General features: G+C 49.2%; 1 protein-coding gene across 3 annotated transcripts in view; it reads right to left on the reverse strand.

Annotated features, from left to right (window-relative positions):
• Positions 1–22,436, reverse strand: part of LOC115203077 (centrosome-associated protein CEP250) — a 193,935-nt gene that overhangs the window by 55,321 nt on the left and 116,178 nt on the right. For all 3 annotated transcript variants that reach the window (XM_029767425.1, XM_029767424.1, XM_029767426.1), the window contains exons 11-13: positions 19,208–19,291; positions 18,147–18,317; positions 16,700–16,774 (exon numbers count right to left, since the gene is read on the reverse strand). In XM_029767425.1, coding sequence (XP_029623285.1) covers positions 16,700–16,774; positions 18,147–18,317; positions 19,208–19,291 — 330 coding nt within the window. The remainder of the gene's footprint in view (positions 1–16,699; positions 16,775–18,146; positions 18,318–19,207; positions 19,292–22,436) is intronic.

Consider the following 22,436-nt stretch of genomic DNA (forward strand, 5'->3'; position numbering starts at 1 on the left):
TGCTATTCTAACCCAGTTCATGGACCATGCTATCCTAACCCAGTTCATGGACCATGCTATCCTAACCCAGTTCATGGACCATGCTATTCTAACCCAGTTCATGGACCATGCTATCCTAACCCAGTTCATGGACCATGCTATTCTAACCCAGCCCAGCTACTCTTGGCTCGCTACAATAGAAAGAAAAAAAAACGTAGGGATTTATGGGTCCGCCAGGCTGGCCTGTGAGGTGTTTTATGGTGGGACCTGCAGGGCCTATTTAGGAGGCGTAGCACAGCAAAGCGCGGGCTGCTCCGTCCTGACCACAGGTATTGATCTGCAGCGATGTCCTGGTTACGGCCGCATGGCTAACTTAGAGCCCTGATCTCAGCCTCAGCCTGCCTGGCCGCGAGATGAAAACGAGGCCTCTGTGTGTAATGATGTGTGTATGAACAAAGTGAGTAGGCCACTGAGACAAAAAGGAGAAGAAATTAAATCATTCTTTTTCCTCTTTCAGGATAGCCACTGCAGCCAGTCATGCTTGGCCGCTTGATGGGAGATATTTTTTTTCCAGAGGAGATGAATGGTAGGATCTGGAGGAGGTAAATGAGAGCATCCTGATGCAGAGAGATGTGTGGATGTCCCTAATGGGGCCCTGCTCTGACGAGCTGTGTGCTGCCTCTGTCTGTCTGGGAGGCTGGCAGACGGACGGACGTGGTTAGGGCGGAGGCTCAGCGCCTGTCCTCCTGTTGCCCGCTCCCTACCAGGGCTCTCCGAGCGTCACGTCGGCCACGCTCCGCGCTAATTGCCGGAGGTCGACAGCGCATAACAAGTAGAGGAGACATCGGCTTTAATTTGAGAGGAGAAGAAAGGGTGGAGAAAATACATCTAATCATGCAAAGTGCTTTGCTGTCTGGGAGGGAGCTGGGGGCTCTCTCTCCCCTGGTGGACCATGCCCAGCATCGCCAACCACCCACCCCCAGCCTGGCTAACAGCTCTGACCACACAGAGGTATGGATTACCCAGAACCTTACTGCTACGTTACTGTATCTTACTGCTCACACAGGACCAGAGAGCTAAATAAACAAGAGAGAAGTCTAGTGGAACAGGAGCCCCCACAGAAAACACATGGACACACTGTAATGAGGGGAAAGATAGGAGAAATGCTGATAGGAGAAACAGACAGACACACATAGACACACGGACAGCAAGGCATACAGACAGAAAGACAGATGGACGCACAGGCAACCACACAGACAGACAGACACCAAGGCTGCAAATGAAACCGAGGTGGTGTGTGGAGAGGGGAGGTGGGAGGGAGGGGTGAAGGGGGGTGCCTGAAAGTGCCCTTGTCAGGCTGGACCCCCCGCCCTACCTCTCCACCACCAGAGGACTGCTCCCTGAGCCAGGGTCATTAACACACACCTCTGATATCATTAAGACGTTTCCAGGAAAATGTATTGAAAGACAGATTAAAATAAATTAAGAAAAATGTGTAGCAGAATGCCTACGCGCACTTCATAAATCATTGGGCCAAGCCAGGAGCCGGCGCCCCATAATTAACTGTAGACTATTTATTTTATCCTGACGGTATAAATTAGTATTCAGACACATAGATTATATTAGGGATATCTGCCATGCGGAACTGCTGCGGGATGTGCAGAATATTTGAAGGATACAAAGAGGAGTGGAGAGGGGGAGAGGGGGAGAGGGAAACAGAGAGAGGGAAAAGAAGGGGAAAGGAGGGATAGGGTTTTGAAAAGCAAACACTATTTAAATGCACACATACCAGGGAGATAGCATTTTACCCATGAAGCATCTGTTTATTCAAGCATTGACACAGCGAGAAAGGAGAAACAACTGAGTGAATGAAAAACAACAACATCTAAACAGGCTAGCAGGATTATTATTTGAGACTATAAATAGCATTAATTGCTCTAAATCCCCATTGTCCACTACAGTCTGCATATGTTCCATAGGCAATGATGTCCAAGGAGTCGCTAAGGCACTGAATGACATGGCACTATCCAACATCAGCCTTTTCTCTCTCCTCTCAATTCCATTGAAAGGCTATATTGGCATGGGAAACATATGTTTACATTGCCAAAGCAAGTGAAATAGATAATAAACAAAAGTGAAATAAACAATACAAAAATGAACAGTAAACATTACACTCACAAAAGTTCCAAAAGAATAAAGTAATTTAAAATGTCATATTATGTGCAAATAGTTAAAGCACAAAAGTTAAAATAAATATGGGTTGTATTTACAATGGTGTTTGTTCTTCACTGGTTACCGTTTTCTAGTGGCAACAGGTCACAAATCTTGCTGCTGTGATGGCACACTGTGGTATTTCACCCAATGAATATGGGAGTTTCTCTCTCTCTCTCACGGTGGTCCTGCCCACCCATCACACCCCAGGGGGGAGTGTCACTTAACTCAGACTCCTCTGACAGTCAGTCAGTCCTCTTACCAGCCTCAGTACAGCCTCTCCCTCTGTGTCTCTGTCTGTGGCACAGCGCTGGCTACATAATGCCTCCCCGTGGGCACACTGCCCAGGCCGGCACAGGGCCAGACACACCAGCTCTGCCACACTGGCCTGGCAAAACAATGCTCCTGATCTTCATCTCTCCTCACTTCTCCTCCATCAGAGAGCCCCCGGCCCCAGTCCTCTCCTCACTCCTCCCTCCATCAGAGAGCCCCCGGCCCCAGTCCTCTCCTCACTCCTCCCTCCATCAGAGAGCCCCCGGCCCCAGTCCTCTCCTCAATCCTCCCTCCATCAGAGAGCCCCCGGCCCCAGTCCTCTCCTCACTCCTCCCTCCATCAGAGAGCCCCCGGCCCCAGTCCTCTCCTCACTCCTCCCTCCATCAGAGAGCCCCCGGCCCCAGTCCTCTCCTCACTCCTCCCTCCATCAGAGAGCCCCCGGCCCCAGTCCTCTCCTCACTCCTCCCTCCATCAGAGAGCCCCCGGCCCCAGTCCTCTCCTCAATCCTCCCTCCATCAGAGAGCCCCCGGCCCCAGTCCTCTCCTCACTCCTCCCTCCATCAGAGAGCCCCCGGCCCCAGTCCTCTCCTCACTCCTCCCTCCATCAGAGAGCACCGGCCCCAGTCCTCTCCTCACTCCTCCCTCCATCAGAGAGCCCCCGGCCCCAGTCCTCTCCTCACTCCTCCTCCATCAGAGAGCCCCCGGCCCCAGTCCTCTCCTCACTCCTCCCTCCATCAGAGAGCCCCCGGCCCCAGTCCTCTCCTCACTCCTCCTCCATCAGAGAGCCCCCGGCCCCAGTCCTCTCCTCACTCCTCCCTCCATCAGAGAGCCCGCGGCCCCAGTCCTCTCCTCATTCTCCCTTCTTTACTCTCCACTACAGCTGAGAACAACACTTTGGAAGCATGCCCTCTAACCAAGCAATGAAAAATAACTGTCTGCTACCAGTGCCAGAAACAAATAATACACTCATGTACCAAATAAAACCACCAGCCTTTAAACATGTTGCCAATATCTTATCATATGGTTAGAGTTCTTTCACTCAGTGAACCCTGGCATTATCAAACTATCAATGAATTCTAGCAGATAGGAAATATAAAAGATAACAACATTGCGATTACATCTAATAGCTTCTGTACTTCCAGGAGAAACAGCTTGTATGTGAACTCCAGCCTGGTCCGGAAGGTCACTCTGATGTACATGTTGACTGTAGTGCTTTGTGTCATGGGTCCACGTCTGTCTCAACTGTCACACACACAGTGTCTCTGCTAAACCACAGAAACCCACGATGACCACGAGACAAACACTCACGCACACCACTAAAACACAACTTCAAACACCAATACAAAGCCAGTATGAGAAAAGATGCCTATATAAACCAAGCCATGGAGTTTACATTTTTTTATTTATTTCACCTTTATTTAACCAGGTAGGCTGGTTCTCATTTGCAACTGTGACTTGGCCAAGATAAAGCATAGCAATTCGACACATACAACAACACAGAGTTACACATGGAATAAACAAACATACAGTCAATAATACAGTAGAACAAAAGAAAACAAAAAGTCTATATACAGTGAGTGCAAATGAGGTAAGTTAAGGCAATAAATAGGCCATAGTGGTGAAGTAATTACAATATAGCAATTAAACACTGGAATGGTAGATGTGCAGAAGATGAATGTGCAAGTAGAGCTACTGGGGTGCAAAGGAGCAAGATAAATAAATAAATACAGTATGGGGATGAGGTACATAGATGGGCTGTTTACAGATGGGTTATGTACAGGTGCAGTGATCTGTGAGCTGCTCTGACAGCTGGTGCTTAAAGCTAGTGAGGGAGATATGAGTCTCCAGCTTCAGAGATTTTTGCAGTTTGTTCCAGTCATTGGCAGCAGAGAACTGGAAGGAAAGACGACCAAAGGAGGAATTGGCTTTGGGGGTGACAAGAGAGATATACCTGCTGGAGCGCATGCTACGAGTGGGTGCTGCTATAGTGACCAGTGAGCTGAGATAAGGCGGGGCTTTACCTAGCAGAGACTTGTAGATGACCTGTAGCCAGTGGGTTTGGCGACGAGTATGAAGCGAGGGCCAACCAACGAGAGCATACAGATCGCAATGGTGGGTAGTACATGGGGCTTTGGTGACAAAACGGATGGCACTGTGATAGACTGCATCCAGTTTGTTGAGTAGAGTGTTGGACGCTATTTTGTAAATGACATCGCGGAAGTCGAGGATAGGTAGGATAGTCAGTTTTACGAGGGCATGTTCGGCAGCATGAGTGAAGGATGCTTTGTTGCGAAATAGGACGCCAATTTTAGATTTCATTTTGGATTGGAGATGTTTAATATGAGTCTGGAAGGAGAGTTTACAGTCTAACCAGACACCTAGGTATTTGTAGTTGTCCACATATTCTAAGTCAGAACCGTCCAGAGTAGTGATGCTGGACGGGCTGGCAGGTGCGGGCAGTGATCGGTTGAATAGCATGCATTTAGTTTTACTTGCGTTTAAGAGCAGTTGGAGGCCACGGAAGGAGAGTTGTATGGCATTGAAGCTCGTCTGGAGGTTAGTTAACACAGTGTCCAAAGAAGGGCCAGAAGTATACAGAATGGTGTCGTCTGCGTAGAGGTGGATCAGAGAATCACCAGCAGCAAGAGCGACATCATTGATGTATACAGAGAAGAGAGTCGGCGTTGTAGCAAATATCAGAATACATTGTCGTACATAGTCTACTCAGAGAGAAAAAACTGTTCTGAGACCAGCATAAAAAAGGAGAGAGAAAGGAGCACATTAGCAATGGAGAATCGCCCCACTTCACAAAGACCAACGGGAGAATGGGGAAGAGATGAGTATAATGCACATATGAAATCTAAATGCTAGTAGGAGAATGGGAGAGACATAGAGCTCTGCCATCAACAATAGTGTCCCATTGAAAAACACTTCATGCTTTTGACAGAGTGTACAAGAGGCTTTTGCGCGTGCACACACTCACGTGCACACGCACACCACACACAGACACACTGAAAGAGCGGGACACGTCTGAGACGTTGTCCTCATGAAAGAGCAGAGAGGAGGCTGCCTCCATCTTTTTCTTCCGGGGTGCATTAAGTCAGTCTTTTGAGGCCAGAAATGTTAAAACAAACCCACATAGCTGAGCTAATCAATGAACAGCATCAGACACACTGGACCAAAAGCTTCTACGCTAACATTTACTACTGAAAAAACGCTGTTTGATTCAAAAAACAATTATATTCAGAGGTGGTCTCACAGAGGGAGGCACCACAAGGCTCCGAGCACAGAATACATTTGAAGCCTACTGTTTCATGGGATTAGATCTACTTCCCCTCAGAGTATAATGTCCATTTCAAGCTTCCATCAACCATGTGTGTTTGTGTTAGTGTTTTTATTTTAAACCTCTTTGCATGGCTCCATCAGATCTCACTCAGGGGGACAGGACTGAAGATGGGAGGGGGATTGTGTGTGTGTGTGTGTGTGTGTGTGTGTGTGTGTGTGTGTGTGTGTGTGTGTGTGTGTGTGTGTGTGTGTGTGTGTGTGTGTGTGTGTGTGTGTGTGTGTGTGTGTGTGTGTGTGTAGGTTAATGACACAGGGGGCTCTATAGGGGTTGTAGGAACACAGGTGGACCAGGCTAGGCAATCAGAATGGCAGGGTCCGAGCCCCACAGCTAGCCTAAATATACTAAACTCTGCCTCACTGCCAGACAAGGTACCATTAGACTGGTCTTTAACCAAGCCAACACCAAACATCACCATCTGTAAACAAAAAAAACACCATGCTGGAATGGGGGAATTTCATTTATACAACATAAAAAACATCCAAACCCTCTCTATCAACTGGATAATATTGTGTCTCTAGTGTGTAAAAACGCCTTAGAGGTGAGTGCATACGCAGCAGTCATGTTCATTAAGATACACTGCTGCCCTCTTTTTCCCAAGCACCGGAAACACCAGTAAATCACCACCGCAGAAAAGAAATGTACACTTATTACATTCTACACGCTGCATATATTCACCTCCTTAACATATGGCATAGGCACAGTGCCACCGCGCAAAAACACGCCGTGAAAAATGACAGAGGCGAGGGGGAACTGCGGACCTGGGATATATGGTGCGGCAGAGCGGAGGAGAAATAATCCTACCTTAGAGCAGCGTGGGGAAGAAAGAAGGGAGAGGGGGGAGAGAGGGAAGGAGCGGGGGGAGATGAGCCCCTGCACCACACCAGAGAAATGGAGCCCCCTACTCCTATCTCAGCTGCATCAGTCTCCCCTGCTACGCTCCACCGCAATCTCCATTACTGAGCAAAGCGGATAAACACATATACATGGACATACTATCTTTAATAATATATCTCTATATACTCTGTCTGTATACGAGTATAGAAACAGAGGCTAAAATGAACGTGAATGTTTGAAGGACACAAGGACATTCCTAGTGAATGGCTCCTTGAGAAAATAAGAATCACTGAAAGCTATTGTTCATCCTGAACTTGTGGAACACATATACTCTACCACAGACAAAGCAAATTACACAGCACAACAACACATGACTGACAGTGAACTGACAACCGCCTTCCTCCATCGATTGCCAGCACAGAGCAAAACTTGCCTGCAGTTCCTGTCGTGGCCATTAGGTGTCTCTCTTCCACTGTGCATGGCCGAGGCTCTGCCTCTCCCAGCAGAGCCCCTCCCCTCCTCAAATTCCATCTCCATGTAATATATACACCATCGTTTGAAAATGGCAGCTTTTTGAAAATTCACCTTGATTATCAGACATTAAAAGTGACTTCTCCAGCGCTGAGTGTCTGGCTGGGGGGATGGCTGCAGACGGCAGAACAATGCGGCTGGCTTGGTATTAACGCCTAGCTGGGGTGTGCAGGGAGGGAACGAGAGGCAGCCCTTTGTTCTCTCCCACATCCAATTATTTTTAACGTGTGCCTCTTTTTACAACAAGAGAGAATTTCATTTTAATGCACTCTGGAAAAAAATACATCAGTATTCTTAAGCAGAGAAGGCGACTAGCACTAATATACATGTATAGAGCCCTGCACAGGAAATGGACAAATGACAGAGATGACTAAAATCCTCTCGGCCCAAACATAGCCGACACCAACACAAAAACCTAACAGAATGTAAACCCACACACCACCATACTACACACAGACCTACACGACGTAGCACTGCCTCCAGCCACACCCTTCATTAGAAACCACACTGAGACAGACAACATTCACTACATAACTACATGGTAAATGGTTCATCAACATTCCATGGCCGTGCAATAAAATGTATATACACAATGGTAGGAAAACATACAATAAAAATAGCAAGGATTCCGGATCAAATGGCTTGAAAAATACAAGCCCAAGCTCCATTGGTAGGTAGGTGACCAAATATTTGTCTAATTGGATGAGCACTTTATCTTGCTGTCAGAGCGGCAGTAAAAAGCAGCGCTGTTGCCAGAAGCAGAGGAGCTCCAACATGGTTGGCCTTTTATTAGTTCTGCCTGGGCTGGAGTCTGATATATGCTTCTACCCTTTCATCATACCCCAGCACCACACCCCAATACATGGTTATTACAGTATATACCCCACACACCCCAATACACTGGTGTTATACCCCACCACACTGATGGTACATAACCCCCAAAGACACTCAACTACCCCAACACACCCATTATGCATGTTATACACCCTGCACAGAACCAACATACACCAGCATTAAACATAGTGCTCTTATACTGTATCAAGCTATATACCCACCCCAGCAATCATAGAGCACCTTAAACACACACCAGGAATTCACATTTATCCAACACACTGGCAACACATACCAACAAGACCCATCAATCCCATGGATGCACGCAGAACACTGTAGTAGAAATACATACCAGAAAGCATAACAGCCTCTCAGTTTCACTCAGCAACAGCAACCAGCCAGGGATACCAGCCATACAGTATGTGCACTACCAAGACACTGTCAACAACCACCATACCATATCTCTAACATAAAGAGCCCACAACATGCTGGTAAATGACTTTAGAATAGCCACATCCTGTAGTCAAACACAGTAGCTAAACACTAGCCTGTACAATAGCTCATCACTACAGACCTGCCTCACAGACATGTAGCACAAAGAGCAGAATGAGGGGAGATTGCAGAGGGCTCAGCAGTGCATTCACAGCTCTGCAGTGGACATCTTGGTAACTCTATGGTCATTTTCCCACTGCAGTATGAAATTATTGTTTTCTCTCCTTATCTGTAGCAGCACTGCTGCACCAATAGGGACGGGAGATTTCACATCTAGAAAAACCCTGGCTCATTTATATACAATAGTAAAGTATAAAATACACACACCACATTACACCTGCACATGTGCTCGTACACTCGTACACACACACACACTAAATTAAATTCCAGTCCTAGGGCAGACAACTAACTGCTTGTGTGTGAGTCGCTCTGCGGCACAGCAAAACCAATTCTCTGGAGATGGCAAAATGAAAGGGCAGAATCCAGCCTGTTTATGGTTCTCACTCTGTTCTCCTCTCAATCAAATGTTTTATTAGCAATCATTCGCTGTCCGCTTGGCCCTAACAGTCATCTAACCTGGGAGGGGCCCGCGTGATGACAGCAGGCAGGTCCAGCAACCAGCCCAGTTACAGAGGAGACCATTTGGGCTCACACAACTTATTTACACCTGGAGTTGCTGGAACAGGATGGGGCTGCTGGAGTCTGGGAGAGGAGGGTTAATTAACCCCCAGGACAGCCAGGCTGAAGAAGGGGCTTGCTCACTCTGACCCCATGCTCCTGTCATCTCCACAGGACTGGACAGGGCCAACAGAGAGTGTGTGTGTGTGTGTTGTGTGTAGGTGTGTGCACACTGTGTGTGTGAGACGGAGACAGACAGACAGATAGGTCCTAAATGGAAGCTGATCCTTCATGTCTCACAGTCTGTGAAATACATGACAAGCCGCATGGAGTCTGAAACAAGCTGAGCTGGGGATGTGTGTGTGTGATAGACAACACATAGTGTGAGAGAGAGATCAAACAAAGACATGTTTCATAAGACAAAAAATACTCAATAAATGACTGTTTTGTTCAGAAACAGTGAGAATGGAAAAAGGCAACACAAAAGGTAACAGGGTGTGGTAGGGATGGTAACAACAGGGTGTGGTAGGGATGGTAACAGCAGGGTGAGGTAGGGATGGTAACAGCAGGGTGTGGTAGGGATGGTAACAGCAGGGTGAGGTAGGGATGGTAACAACAGGGTGTGGTAGGGATGGTAACAGCAGGGTGAGGTCGGGATGGTAACAGCAGGGTGTGGTAGGGATGGTAACAACAGGGTGTGGTAGGGATGATAACAACAGGGTGTGGTAGGGATGGTAACAGCAGGGTGAGGTAGGGATGGTAACAACAGGGTGTGGTAGGGATGGTAACAACAGGGTGTGGTAGGGATGGTAACAACAGGGTGTGGTAGGGATGGTAACAGCAGGGTGAGGTAGGGATGGTAACAGCATGGTGTGGTAGGGATGGTAACAACAGGGTGTGGTAGGGATGGTAACAGCAGGGTGAGGTAGGGATGGTAACAGCAGGGTGTGGTAGGGATGGTAACAGCAGGGTGAGGTAGGGATGGTAACAACAGGGTGTGGTAGGGATGGTAACAGAAGGGTGTGGTAGGGATGGTAACAACAAGGTGTGGTAGGGATGGTAACAACAGTGTGTGGTAGGGATGGTAACAACATGGTGTGGTAGGGATGGTAACAACAGGGTGTGGTAGGGATGGTAACAGCAGGGTGTGGTAGGGATGGTAACAACAGGGTGTGGTAGGGATGATAACAACAGGGTGTGGTAGGGATGGTAACAGCAGGGTGAGGTAGGGATGGTAACAACAGGGTGTGGTAGGGATGATAACAACAGGGTGTGGTAGGGATGGTAACAGCAGGGTGAGGTAGGGATGGTAACAACAGGGTGTGGTAGGGATGGTAACAACAGTGTGTGGTAGGGATGGTAACAGCAGGGTGTGGTAGGGATGGTAACAACAGGGTGTGGTAGGGATGGTAACAACAGTGTGTGGTAGGGATGGTAACAGCAGGGTGAGGTAGGGATGGTAACAACAGGGTGTGGTAGGGATGGTAACAGCAGGGTGTGGTAGGGATGGTAACAACAGGGTGTGGTAGGGATGGTAACAACAGTGTGTGGTAGGGATGGTAACAGCAGGGTGAGGTAGGGATGGTAACAACAGTGTGTGGTAGGGATGGTAACAACAGGGTGTGGTAGGGATGGTAACAACATGGTGTGGTAGGGATGGTAACAGCAGGGTGTGGTAGGGATGGTAACAACAGGGTGTGGTAGGGATGGTAACAGCAGGGTGTGGTAGGGATGGTAACAACAAGGTGTGGTAGGGATGGTAACAACAGGGTGTGGTAGGGATGGTAACAGCAGGGTGTGGTAGGGATGGTAACAACAGGGTGTGGTAGGGATGGTAACAACAGTGTGTGGTAGTGATGGTAACAACATGGTGTGGTAGGGATGGTAACAACAGTGTGTGGTAGGGATGATAACAGCAGGGTGTGGTAGGGATGGTAACAACAGTGTGTGGTAGGGATGGTAACAACATGGTGTGGTAGGGATGGTAACAGCAGGGTGTGGTAGGGATGGTAACAGCAGGGTGTGGTAGGGATGGTAACAGCAGGGTGTGGTAGGGATGGTAACAACAGGGTGTGGTAGGGATGGTAACAACAAGGTGTGGTAGGGATGGTAACAACAGGGTGTGGTAGGGATGGTAACAACAGGGTGAGGTAGTGATGGTAACAGCAGGGTGTGGTTTGGCTGGTAACAGCAGGGTGTGGTAGGGATGGTAACAACAGGGTGTGGTAGGGATGGTAACAGCAGGGTGAGGTAGGGATGGTAACAACAGGGTGTGGTAGGGATGGTAACAGCAGGGTGTGGTAGGGATGGTAACAACAGGGTGTGGTAGGGATGGTAACAGCAGGGTGTGATAGGGATGGTAACAGCAGGGTGTGGTAGGGATGGTAACAGCAGGGTGTGGTAGGGATGGTAACAGCAGGGTGAGGTAGGGATGGTAACAGCAGGGTGTGGTAGGGATGGTAACAACAGGGTGTGGTAGGGATGGTAACAGCAGGGTGTGGTTGGGATGGTAACAACAGGGTGTGGTAGGGGTGGTAACAGAAGGGTGTGGTAGGGATGGTAACAACAGGGTGTGGTAGGGATGGTAACAACAGTGTGTGGTAGGGATGGTAACAACAGTGTGTGGTAGGGATGGTAACAGCAGGGTGTGGTAGGGATGGTAACAACAGGGTGAGGTAGGGATGGTAACAGAAGGGTGTGGTAGGGATGGTAACAACAAGGGTGGTAGGGATGGTAACAACAGGGGTGTGGTAGGATGGTAACAACAGGGTGTGGTAGGGATGGTAACAACAGGGTGTGGTAGGGATGGTAACAACAGGGTGTGGTAGGGATGGTAACAACAGTGTGTGGTAGGGATGGTAACAACATGGTGTGGTAGGGATGGTAACAGCAGGGTGTGGTAGGGATGGTAACAACAGGGTGTGGTAGGGATGGTAACAACATGGTGTGGTAGGGATGGTAACAGCAGGGTGTGGTAGGGATGGTAACAACAGTGTGTGGTAGGGGTGGTAACAGAAGGGTGTGGTAGGGATGGTAACAGCAGGGTGTGGTAGGGATGGTAACAGCAGGGTGTGGTAGGGATGGTAACAACAGGGTGTGATAGGGATGGTAACAACAGGGTGTGGTAGTGATGGTAACAACATGGTGTGGTAGGGATGGTAACAACAGGGTGTGATAGGGATGGTAACAGCAGGGTGTGGTAGGGATGGTAACAGCAGGGTGTGGTAGGGATGGTAACAACAGGGTGTGGTAGGGATGGTAACAGCAGGGTGTGGTAGGGATGGTAACAGCAGGGTGTGGTAGGGGTGGTAACAACATGGTGTGGTAGGGATGGTAACAACAGGGTGTCGTAGGGATGGTAACAACAGGGTGTGGTAGGGATGGTAACAACAGGGTGTGGTAGTGATGGTAACAACAGGGTGTGGTAGGGATGGTAACAGCAGGGTGTGGTAGGGATGGTAACAACAGGGTGTGGTAGGGATGGTAACAACATGGTGTGGTAGGGATGGTAACAGCAGGGTGTGGTAGGGATGGTAACAGCAGGGTGTGGTAGGGATGGTAACAGCAGGGTGTGGTAGGGATGGTAACAGCAGGGTGTGGTAGGGATGGTAACAACAGGGTGTGGTAGGGATGGTAACAACAGGGTGTGGTAGGGATGGTAACAGCAGGGTGTGATAGGGATGGTAACAGCAGGGTGAGGTAGGGATGGTAACAGCAGGGTGTGGTAGGGATGGTAACAACAGGGTGTGGTAGGGATGGTAACAGCAGGGTGTGGTTGGGATGGTAAAAACAGGGTGTGGTAGGGGTGGTAACAGAAGGGTGTGGTAGGGATGGTAACAACAGTGTGTGGTAGGGATGGTAACAACAGTGTGTGGTAGGGATGGTAACAGAAGGGTGTGGTAGGGATGGTAACAACAAGGTGTGGTAGGGATGGTAACAACAGGGTGTGGTAGGGATGGTAACAACAGGGTGTGGTAGGGATGGTAACAACAGGGTGTGGTAGGGATGGTAACAACAGTGTGTGGTAGGGATGGTAACAACATGGTGTGGTAGGGATGGTAACAGCAGGGTGTGGTAGGGATGGTAACAACAGGGTGTGGTAGGGATGGTAACAACATGGTGTGGTAGGGATGGTAACAGCAGGGTGTGGTAGGGATGGTAACAACAGTGTGTGGTAGGGGTGGTAACAGAAGGGTGTGGTAGGGATGGTAACAGCAGGGTGTGGTAGGGATGGTAACAGCAGGGTGTGGTAGGGATGGTAACAGCAGGGTGAGGTAGGGATGTTAACAACAGGGTGTGGTAGGGATGGTAACAACATGGTGTGGTAGGGATGGTAACAGCAGGGTGTGGTAGGGATGGTAACAACAGGGTGTGATAGGGATGGTAACAGCAGGGTGTGGTAGGGATGGTAACAGCAGGGTGTGGTAGGGATGGTAACAACAGGGTGTGATAGGGATGGTAACAGCAGGGTGTGGTAGGGATGGTAACAGCAGGGTGTGGTAGGGATGGTAACAGCAGGGTGTGGTAGGGATGGTAACAACAGGGTGTGATAGGGATGGTAACAACAGGGTGTGGTAGGGATGGTAACAACAGTGTGTGGTAGGGATGGTAACAACATGGTGTGGTAGGGATGGTAACAACAGGGTGTGGTAGTGATGGTAACAACAGGGTGTGGTAGGGATGGTAACAGCAGGGTGAGGTAGGGATGGTAACAGCAGGGTGTGATAGGGATGGTAACAGCAGGGTGTGGTAGGGATGGTAACAACAGGGTGTGGTAGGGATGATAACAGCAGGGTGTGGTAGGGATGGTAACAACAGGGTGTGGTAGGGATGTTAACAACAGAGTGTGATAGGGATGGTAACAGCAGGGTGTGGTAGGGGTGGTAACAGAAGGGTGTGGTAGGGATGGTAACAACATGGTGTGGTAGGGATGGTAACAACAAGGTGTGGTAGGGATGGTAACAACAGGGTGTGGTAGGGATGGTAACAACAGGGTGTGGTAGGGATGGTAACAGCAGGGTGTGGTAGGGATGGTAACAACCGGGTGTGGTAGGAATGGTAACAGCAGGGTGTGGTAGGGATGGTAACAACAGGGTGTGATAGGGATGGTAACAACAGGGTGTGGTAGGGATGGTAACAACAGTGTGTGGTAGGGATGGTAACAACATGGTGTGGTAGGGATGGTAACAGCAGGGTGTGGTAGGGATGGTAACAACAGGGTGTGGTAGGGATGGTAACAGCAGGGTGTGGTAGGGATGGTAACAGCAGGGTGTGGTAGGGATGGTAACAGCAGGGTGTGGTAGGGATGGTAACAACAGGGTGTGGTAGGGATGGTAACAACAGGGTGTGGTAGGGATGGTAACAACAGGGTGTGATAGGGATGGTAACAACAGTGTGTGGTAGGGATGGTAACAACATGGTGTGGTAGGGATGGTAACAGCAGGGTGTGGTAGGGATGGTAACAGCAGGGTGTGGTAGGGATGGTAACAGCAGGGTGTGGTAGGGATGGTAACAGCAGGGTGTGGTAGGGATGGTAACAGCAGGGTGTGGTAGGGATGGTAACAACAGGGTGTGGTAGGGATGGTAACAACAGGGTGTGGTAGGGATGGTAACAACAGGGTGTGGTAGGGATGGTAACAACAGGGTGTGGTAGGGATGGTAACAACAGGGTGTGGTAGGGATGGTAACAACAGGGTGTGGTAGGGATGGTAACAACAGTGTGTGGTAGGGATGGTAACAACATGGTGTGGTAGGGATGGTAACAGCAGGGTGTGGTAGGGATGGTAACAGCAGGGTGTGGTAGGGATGGTAACAACAGGGTGAGGTAGGGATGGTAACAGCAGGGTGTGGTAGGGATGGTAACAACAGAGTGTGATAGGGATGGTAACAGCAGGGTGTGGTAGGGATGGTAACAACAGGGTGAGGTAGGGATGGTAACAGCAGGGTGTGGTAGGGATGGTAACAACAGGGTGTGGTAGGGATGGTAACAGCAGGGTGTGGTAGGGATGGTAACAACAGGGTGTGGTAGGGATGGTAACAACAGTGTGTGGTAGGGATGGTAACAACAGTGTGTGGTAGGGATGGTAACAACAGTGTGTGGTAGGGGTGGTAACAGAAGGGTGTGGTAGGGATGGTAACAACATGGTGTGGTAGGGATGGTAACAACAAGGTGTGGTAGGGATAGTAACAACAGGGTGTGGTAGGGATGGTAACAACAGTGTGTGGTAGGGATGGTAACAACATGGTGTGGTAGGGATGGTAACAACAGGGTGTAGTAGGGATGGTAACAGCAGGGTGAGGTAGGGATGGTAACAACAGTGTGTGGTAGGGATGGTAACAACAGGGTGTGGTAGGGATGGTAACAACAGGGTGTGGTAGGGATGGTAACAACAGGGTGTGGTAGGGATGGTAACAACAGTGTGTGGTAGGGATGGTAACAACAGGGTGTGGTAGGGATGTTAACAACAGGGTGTGGTAAGGATGGTAACAGCAGGGTGTGGTAGTGATGGTAACAGCAGGGTGTGGTAGTGATGGTAACAGCAGGGTGTGGTAGGGATGGTAACAGCAGGGTGTGGTAGTGATGGTAAAAGCAAGGTGAGGTTGGGCTGGTAACAGCAGGGTGTGGTTGGGCTGGTAACAGCAGGGTGTGGTTTGGCTGGTAACAGCAGGGTGTGTTAGGGATGGTAATAACAGGGTGTGGTAGGGATGGTAACAGCAGGGTGAGGTAGTGATGGTAACAGCAGGGTGTGGTTGGGATGGTAACAACAGGGTGTGGTAGGATTGGTAACAACAGGGTGTGGTAGGGATGGTAACAGCAGGGTGTGGTTGGGATGGTAACAACAGGGTGTGGTAGGGATGATAACAGCAGGGTGAGGTAGAGATGGTAACAGCAGGGTGAGGTCGGGATGGTAACAGCAGGGTGTGGTAGGGATGGTAACAACAGGGTGTGGTAGGGATGGTAACAGCAGGGTGTGGTAGGGATGGTAACAGCAGGGTGTGGTAGGGATGGTAACAGCAGGGTGTGGTAGGGATGGTAACAGCAGGGTGTGGTAGGGATGGTAACAGCAGGGTGTGATAGGGATGGTAACAGCAGGGTGTGGTAGGGATGGTAACAGCAGGGTGTGGTAGGGATGGTAACAACAGTTTGTGGTAGGGATGGTAACAACAGGGTGTGGTAGGGTTGGTAACAACAGTGTGTGGTAGTGATGGTAACAGCAGGGTGAGGTAGGGTTGGTAACAGCAGGGTGTGGTAGTGATGGTAACAGCAGGGTGTGATAGGGATGGTAACAGCAGGGTGTGGTAGGGATGGTAACAGCAGGGTGTGGTAGTGATGGTAACAGCAGGGTGTGATAGGGATGGTAACAGCAGGGTGTGGTAGGGATGGTAACAGCAGGGTGTGGTAGGGATGGTAACAACAGGGTGAGGTAGGGATGGTAACAACAGGGTGTGGTAGGGCTGGTAACAGCAAGGTGTGGTAGGGATGGTAAGAGAAGGGTGTGGTAGGGATGGGGTAAGGGTAGGGGTAGGGTGTGAGGAATCAAGGGGGAAAGGGTTAGGATTGGGTCTGTCACATGTGCCTGCGTACCTGCTGACTAACACAGCCATGCTGGCTCTTCAGACTGGACACCTTGGCCTGGAACTTCTGGGTCTGCTCCTCAGCCTGGAGAGAGAGGGGGAGAAAGGGAGGAAGAGAGAGAGGGGGAGACGGAGGAAAAGAGAGAGGGGGAGAAACATGCAGTTTGAGCTCATAAAGGAGCTAGAGGTGAGATGGACATTGGTAGATAGAGAGGGCATTGAGTAAGGTGATTCATCCTAACATGGAAAAGTCCATCCTGAAACCCACTGCATACTCTGAGAGACTGTTGGTGTGAACCTGGACATGGTTCTCTGGCTGCACACAGAGTCCATCGTGGCAAATGAGGATGAACAAAAGTAGTGGAAGGAGTTTTTAAAATAATTTTCTGTCTGAGACAGGGTTGTGGGCATGTGCACTTCCACATACATGTACTGGACCCCTCTGTCTCCCTGTGGATCGTCTCATTGAGGTGTCTCTCTCTCTTTCTCTCCCTCCCTGCTCTTTACTTCTCTCATGTCTGGGAGCAGTAATCTGTTCCTGAGCCAGCACTGCTGGGATTAAGCAGCGACTGAAGATAGGATATATGCGTCATTAAAGCAGAGAGCACAGAGCCGGAGACAAGAGAGACAAAGTCAACAAAGGTGACATGGAGAGAGAGCAGACAAATCACACACACACACACACACACACACACACACACACACACACACACACACACACACAACACACACACACACACACACACACACACACACACACACACACACACAGACACACACACAGACACACACACACACACACACACACACACACACACACACACACACACACACACTTTCTTCCATAGCCTCCTGTGAATAGTAATAAAGCAGCAGTGAGGCAGCTTCATTTCCATGTGAGGAGCACGGCTGGTATGGCATCAGGTGGATTAATACTGCTGTCCTGGAGAGCTGTAATGGATGCCTGGGCAGAGGAGCTGGGGCTCATGGTGGACTCAAATCCCACTACTAAAGGTTACAGGGAAATGCAGAGAAATTACAGTGGGAGAGCCTGCAGAGTGCAGAGGCCTGGGAAAATGACTAATTGTGTTCAGATAAAGGCTCTGGCCGTATGCTGAGCACTAGAGGAAATGTGCCGGACTTCCACCATCTCACATGGAGAGGCTGGATCAGCGGGAGGCTTTTGAACAAGGTTCTGAGCCACGGCAAAACAATTCCAGCTTCTTCAACATGAGCGTAGCTGCCTTTACAATGGCATGTACTCTAGGAGTAATCCACTATACCCAATAAGCACTGACATCAAGTATCTCACTGTGGGTGAGATGGTAAGACTAGAACTGAAGTAGACTCAATGAGCATAACAGTCAGGTCAACATGACATTATCTTACAGAGTGGTAGTGCCTGTATGTTTCTATCTGTACAGCTGGGTTGATGGTTTATAGCATGGTGGTCTCACCCTCCTCCTGGCTTCCTGTAGCCTGTCCTGGCACTCCGTGAGCTGGGCACGGGTCTCTGTCAGCTCCCCCTCCAGGTCCACACACCTCCGCTCGGCCTGGGCACTCTCTGTGCCCTCTCTGTCCCTGGCAGAGCTCTGCAGAGAACACACCAGGGCTGCCAGCCTTTCCACCTGCAGGGTCCATGCACACACACACACACACACACACACACACACACACACACACACACACACACACACACACACACACACACACACACACACACACACACACACACACACACACACACACACACACACACACACACACACACACACACACACACACACAGGACATTACTATAAGGTTAGCGCAACATTAGGTCACAGCTCCATCTTCTCCCAGTGGGACAGTAGGCTGGCCCGTCTCATTGTGACCCCTCACTAATACTGGAGGGGAATCCATGGCAATCAGGTAAGAGTGGCTCTCATTTCCCTCTCATTATACATCCTCATTCCCAGCACTAACAGAGCCCATATCCACCCCGCCCCTGAGCCATGTCTATGTTTAACTCATCCATATTCCCCTAGTCCCAGGGGAGAGCACAGTTTCCTGAGTGGGAATCGCTGTCTGTCTGTCTGCCCAGGTTAATGGAGAAGGAGTGGGTCTCTGACCATGGAAAGACACAAACTTGCATACAAGCATGCACACAACCGCATGTACACACACACACACACATTTGCACACTCATATTATGTAGGCATGGATATGAGCAGACTCTCAATGGTAATAAACAACATCTTACAGAGACATTATAACAGGCAGAGACTCCAGAGTATACAGTACTGTGAATGTGAGCATCAAGGTCTCTATTGTCAACAGAGATGGACTTAGTATATGGAAGTCTCCAAGACTGTGGAGAGATTTTTGTTACGGAGGACAATATGAATCCGGGTGTGAATCAGCGTGTATTGTTGCTGATGATGGACTTTGGGTTATGAAAGTGTTTCCGCTAGAGTGTGTGTATTGTGATAGTGGTGGACTCCAGTCACTGTGAACCACGACAGGCACCCAGTCTGACCTCAGCTCCCTGCTCCAGCTTATATCCCATGAGTGCCTCATTTTCTCCCTCCACCTGCACAAGACGCCCTTTGACCTCAGCCAGCTAGGGGGACAAAAGAGACAGGATGTCAGAGAGGGAGGAATACTACAGTACTGCAGCCTAAACGAGGTGTACTTGTCTCTGAACAAACACTGGAATACGGTAAATATATATCCACACTATTCAATACAGCATTTCATTATTTCTTACAGTAACACTGCTGTTACCAAAGCTTCTGTGGAAACTGCAAGAGTGAACTCATACACGGCGAAAGTAAATTGGTAGTGTCATTATATAGCCTAATTAGGCTACTCCTGTCTATACAGAAATAAATAGGCTACTACACCAGAAAGCGCAATTTGGCCACAGGGGATCATTCCATTCTTTAAATCGCATTGCATACAGTCGGAAGTGCCCGCAATTTGGGCAACGCGCATTAAATTCCAAATAGATGACTGTTGAGTTGAGACTGTCACTGAAAAGTAGAGAAGCCCAGCCAGGCATATCGCAATATTTCAAAATACAATTGTGGGAAAACATATTTTGGAAAGCAAATGGCTATTGCCATAGAGAGAAGACAATGAAAACACTCTAATCTGTCTTTTAGTTATCCAAACTGTCATTGAGCGAACAGTAGCCTATCTCATTGGCACCAGCGGAGAGCATCGACCATATCCCCGTGGTGAGTCTGCATATTCACTCTTTATCATTGCTGGCTCAGTGCCACTTGAAAGTTTGTTATTCCCTCCCCCAGTTTAGATGGACGTCTCCCCTTCTCATAGGCCTATTATATGGATCAGACAACGTCGTTTATATTGATCTGTTTGCATTTTTATGGTCAAATTGTGTTTCCCCAAACTTAAAAACTTGAGCGCCGCCTATGAGTGAACTTTTTTCAGGTTAGGCAGAAGCTTGTATGACTAATATGGACAGGGACCAGAGTCACCGCATTCAAATCTACTCAATCTAGTGAGAAAGGACAGTGACACGTCATTATGGAGAGTAGAAAATGGCCTTTAAATGAAAGGTGGGTGACACAGCGGTGATAATGACTATCTGAGTCATGGAGGGGCTGGAATGAAACACACAGGGAGTTAAGGACAGGATAGGACAAGACAGTTGATTAGTTCATCATTAATGGACACTGATAGCACATGGAGGAAATAGGCTGGTAGTAACTTTAGCATTATGCCCAATTGGTGTCCGGAGCACTTGGATCTTAATATATCAATACACAGCATCCATTAATTGGACATATCTGATGTAAACATCAGATCTAGCCATGACTGTACAGTTACAGGAGGCTACAGTTATGCTATGAAGAAAAATAAACTGACTCGTTCCTTTCATTCTATAAAGACAGAAGGGGGAGATAAAGGCAGAGTGCTCAGGGAAAGGTGCAGTCATTGATAGAGTGACAAGTGTGAATAAGATCTCCCATCAGGCATGTAGAGCAGATCGCTGCTGTGGATCCCTCCAGCTCAAGGCAGAGAGTCTGCCTAGAGACCTAGCGACAGGTGACACAGGCGCTGACAGCCAGCATTGGCTCTGAATCTGATTGGTTTGCAGTTTTCTCCAGGAGGGGAGGCCAGCAACAGCTAGAGATCTCCTTCAGCTGAGCTTCACAACACTGACCTTTGTTTACCGGAATGTATAACTGTTTAAGTATCTAACTACTCAGGCCTCCCGAGTGGTGCAGTGGTCTAAGGCACTGCATCGCAGTGCTAGCTGTGCCACTAGAGATCCTGGTTCGATCCGTGCGCAATACACGCTGACACAGTCGCCAGGTGTACAGTGTTCCCTCCGACACATTGGTGCGCCTGGCTTCCGGGTTAAGCAAGCAGTGTGTCAAGAAGCAGTGCGGCTTGGTTGGGTTGTGTTTCAGGGGACGCACGGCTCTCGACCTTCATCTCTCCCGAGTCCGTACGGGAGTTGCAGCGATGGGACAAGACTGTAACTACCAATTGGATATCACAAAATTGGGGTGAAAAAGGGGTAAAAAATAGAGAGAAAAAAAGTATCTAACTACTGTATATTTATGTATGTCTATTTTTCTACATGTCTGTCTGGTCTGCCTTATTGTGTGCATGTCTGACTATCTACCTGTCTGTCTGTGTGTGTCTGTCTGTCTGTCTGTCAGTCTGTCTGTCAGTCTGACAGACAGGCTCCTCATCCCCCCAGTTCTCTGTAGTAAACAACATAGTCATCCTGCTCTGACTCATGTTTCCTGGCCTGCCAGTTAGACTGCAGAGAGGAGAGAGGTGGTCTGGGCCAGAGGCAGACACAGACACAGACAGGGCCAGCTGCTCAGCACATGTTCCCAGGCCACGACCCAGCATCAGATAGCACAACTGTACTAATGGAACCAATACAGGGCTGTCCCGCTATGGCACTTTGGTCCATAGGACAGGATGTTGTGCCTCCCCATCAACATGGAGGATTATCGCCCATTATGCTGCTATTGGATCATTGGGCAGATCTAACCTAGGCCTATGTACCCTGTGTCACGCCCTGACCTGAGAGAGACAGTTTATTTCTCTATTTTGTTAGGTCAGGGTGTGGGGTGGGCATTCTATGTCATTATATTTCTATGTTTTGGCCTGGTATGGTTTCCAATCAGAGGCAGCTGTCTATCGTTGTCTCTGATTGGGAACCATACTTAGGCAGCCTTTCCCCACCTGTGTTTGGGGGTAGTTGTTTTCTGTTTTGTTATCAGTGACCTGACAGAACTGTTGGCTTTCGTTTTGCTTCTTTGTTAAAGTGTTTCGTTATATATAATAAATTATGAACACTTACCAAGCTGCGCTTTGGTTCCATTCTTCTAACAGAACTACCCACTAAAAACGGACCAAACAGCGTGCCCAGGAGGAGCAGGGATCCTGGGCTCGGGAGAAGAGAGAATGGAGGACGTCCTGGACCTGGGAGGAGGTAATGGCAGGGGATAAGACTCTGCCATGGAAGCAGGTGGAGACGGCGCAAGCGGAACGGCGACATTACGAGGAGCTAGCCCAACGACGGAAGCCAGAGAGGCATCCCCCCAAAAAATGGGGGGGGGGGGGGGCACACGGGGAGATTGGCGAAGTCGGGGTTGAGACCTGAGCCAACTCCCCGTGCTTACCGTGGGGAGCGAGTGACCAAACAAGCACCGTGTTATGCGGGGATGCGCACTGGCTACAGCCCGGTGCGCTCGGTGCAAGCTTCCCGCAGT

Source organism: Salmo trutta, chromosome 12, assembly GCF_901001165.1.
Source record: "Salmo trutta chromosome 12, fSalTru1.1, whole genome shotgun sequence".
NCBI classification, from domain to species: domain Eukaryota; kingdom Metazoa; phylum Chordata; class Actinopteri; order Salmoniformes; family Salmonidae; genus Salmo; species Salmo trutta.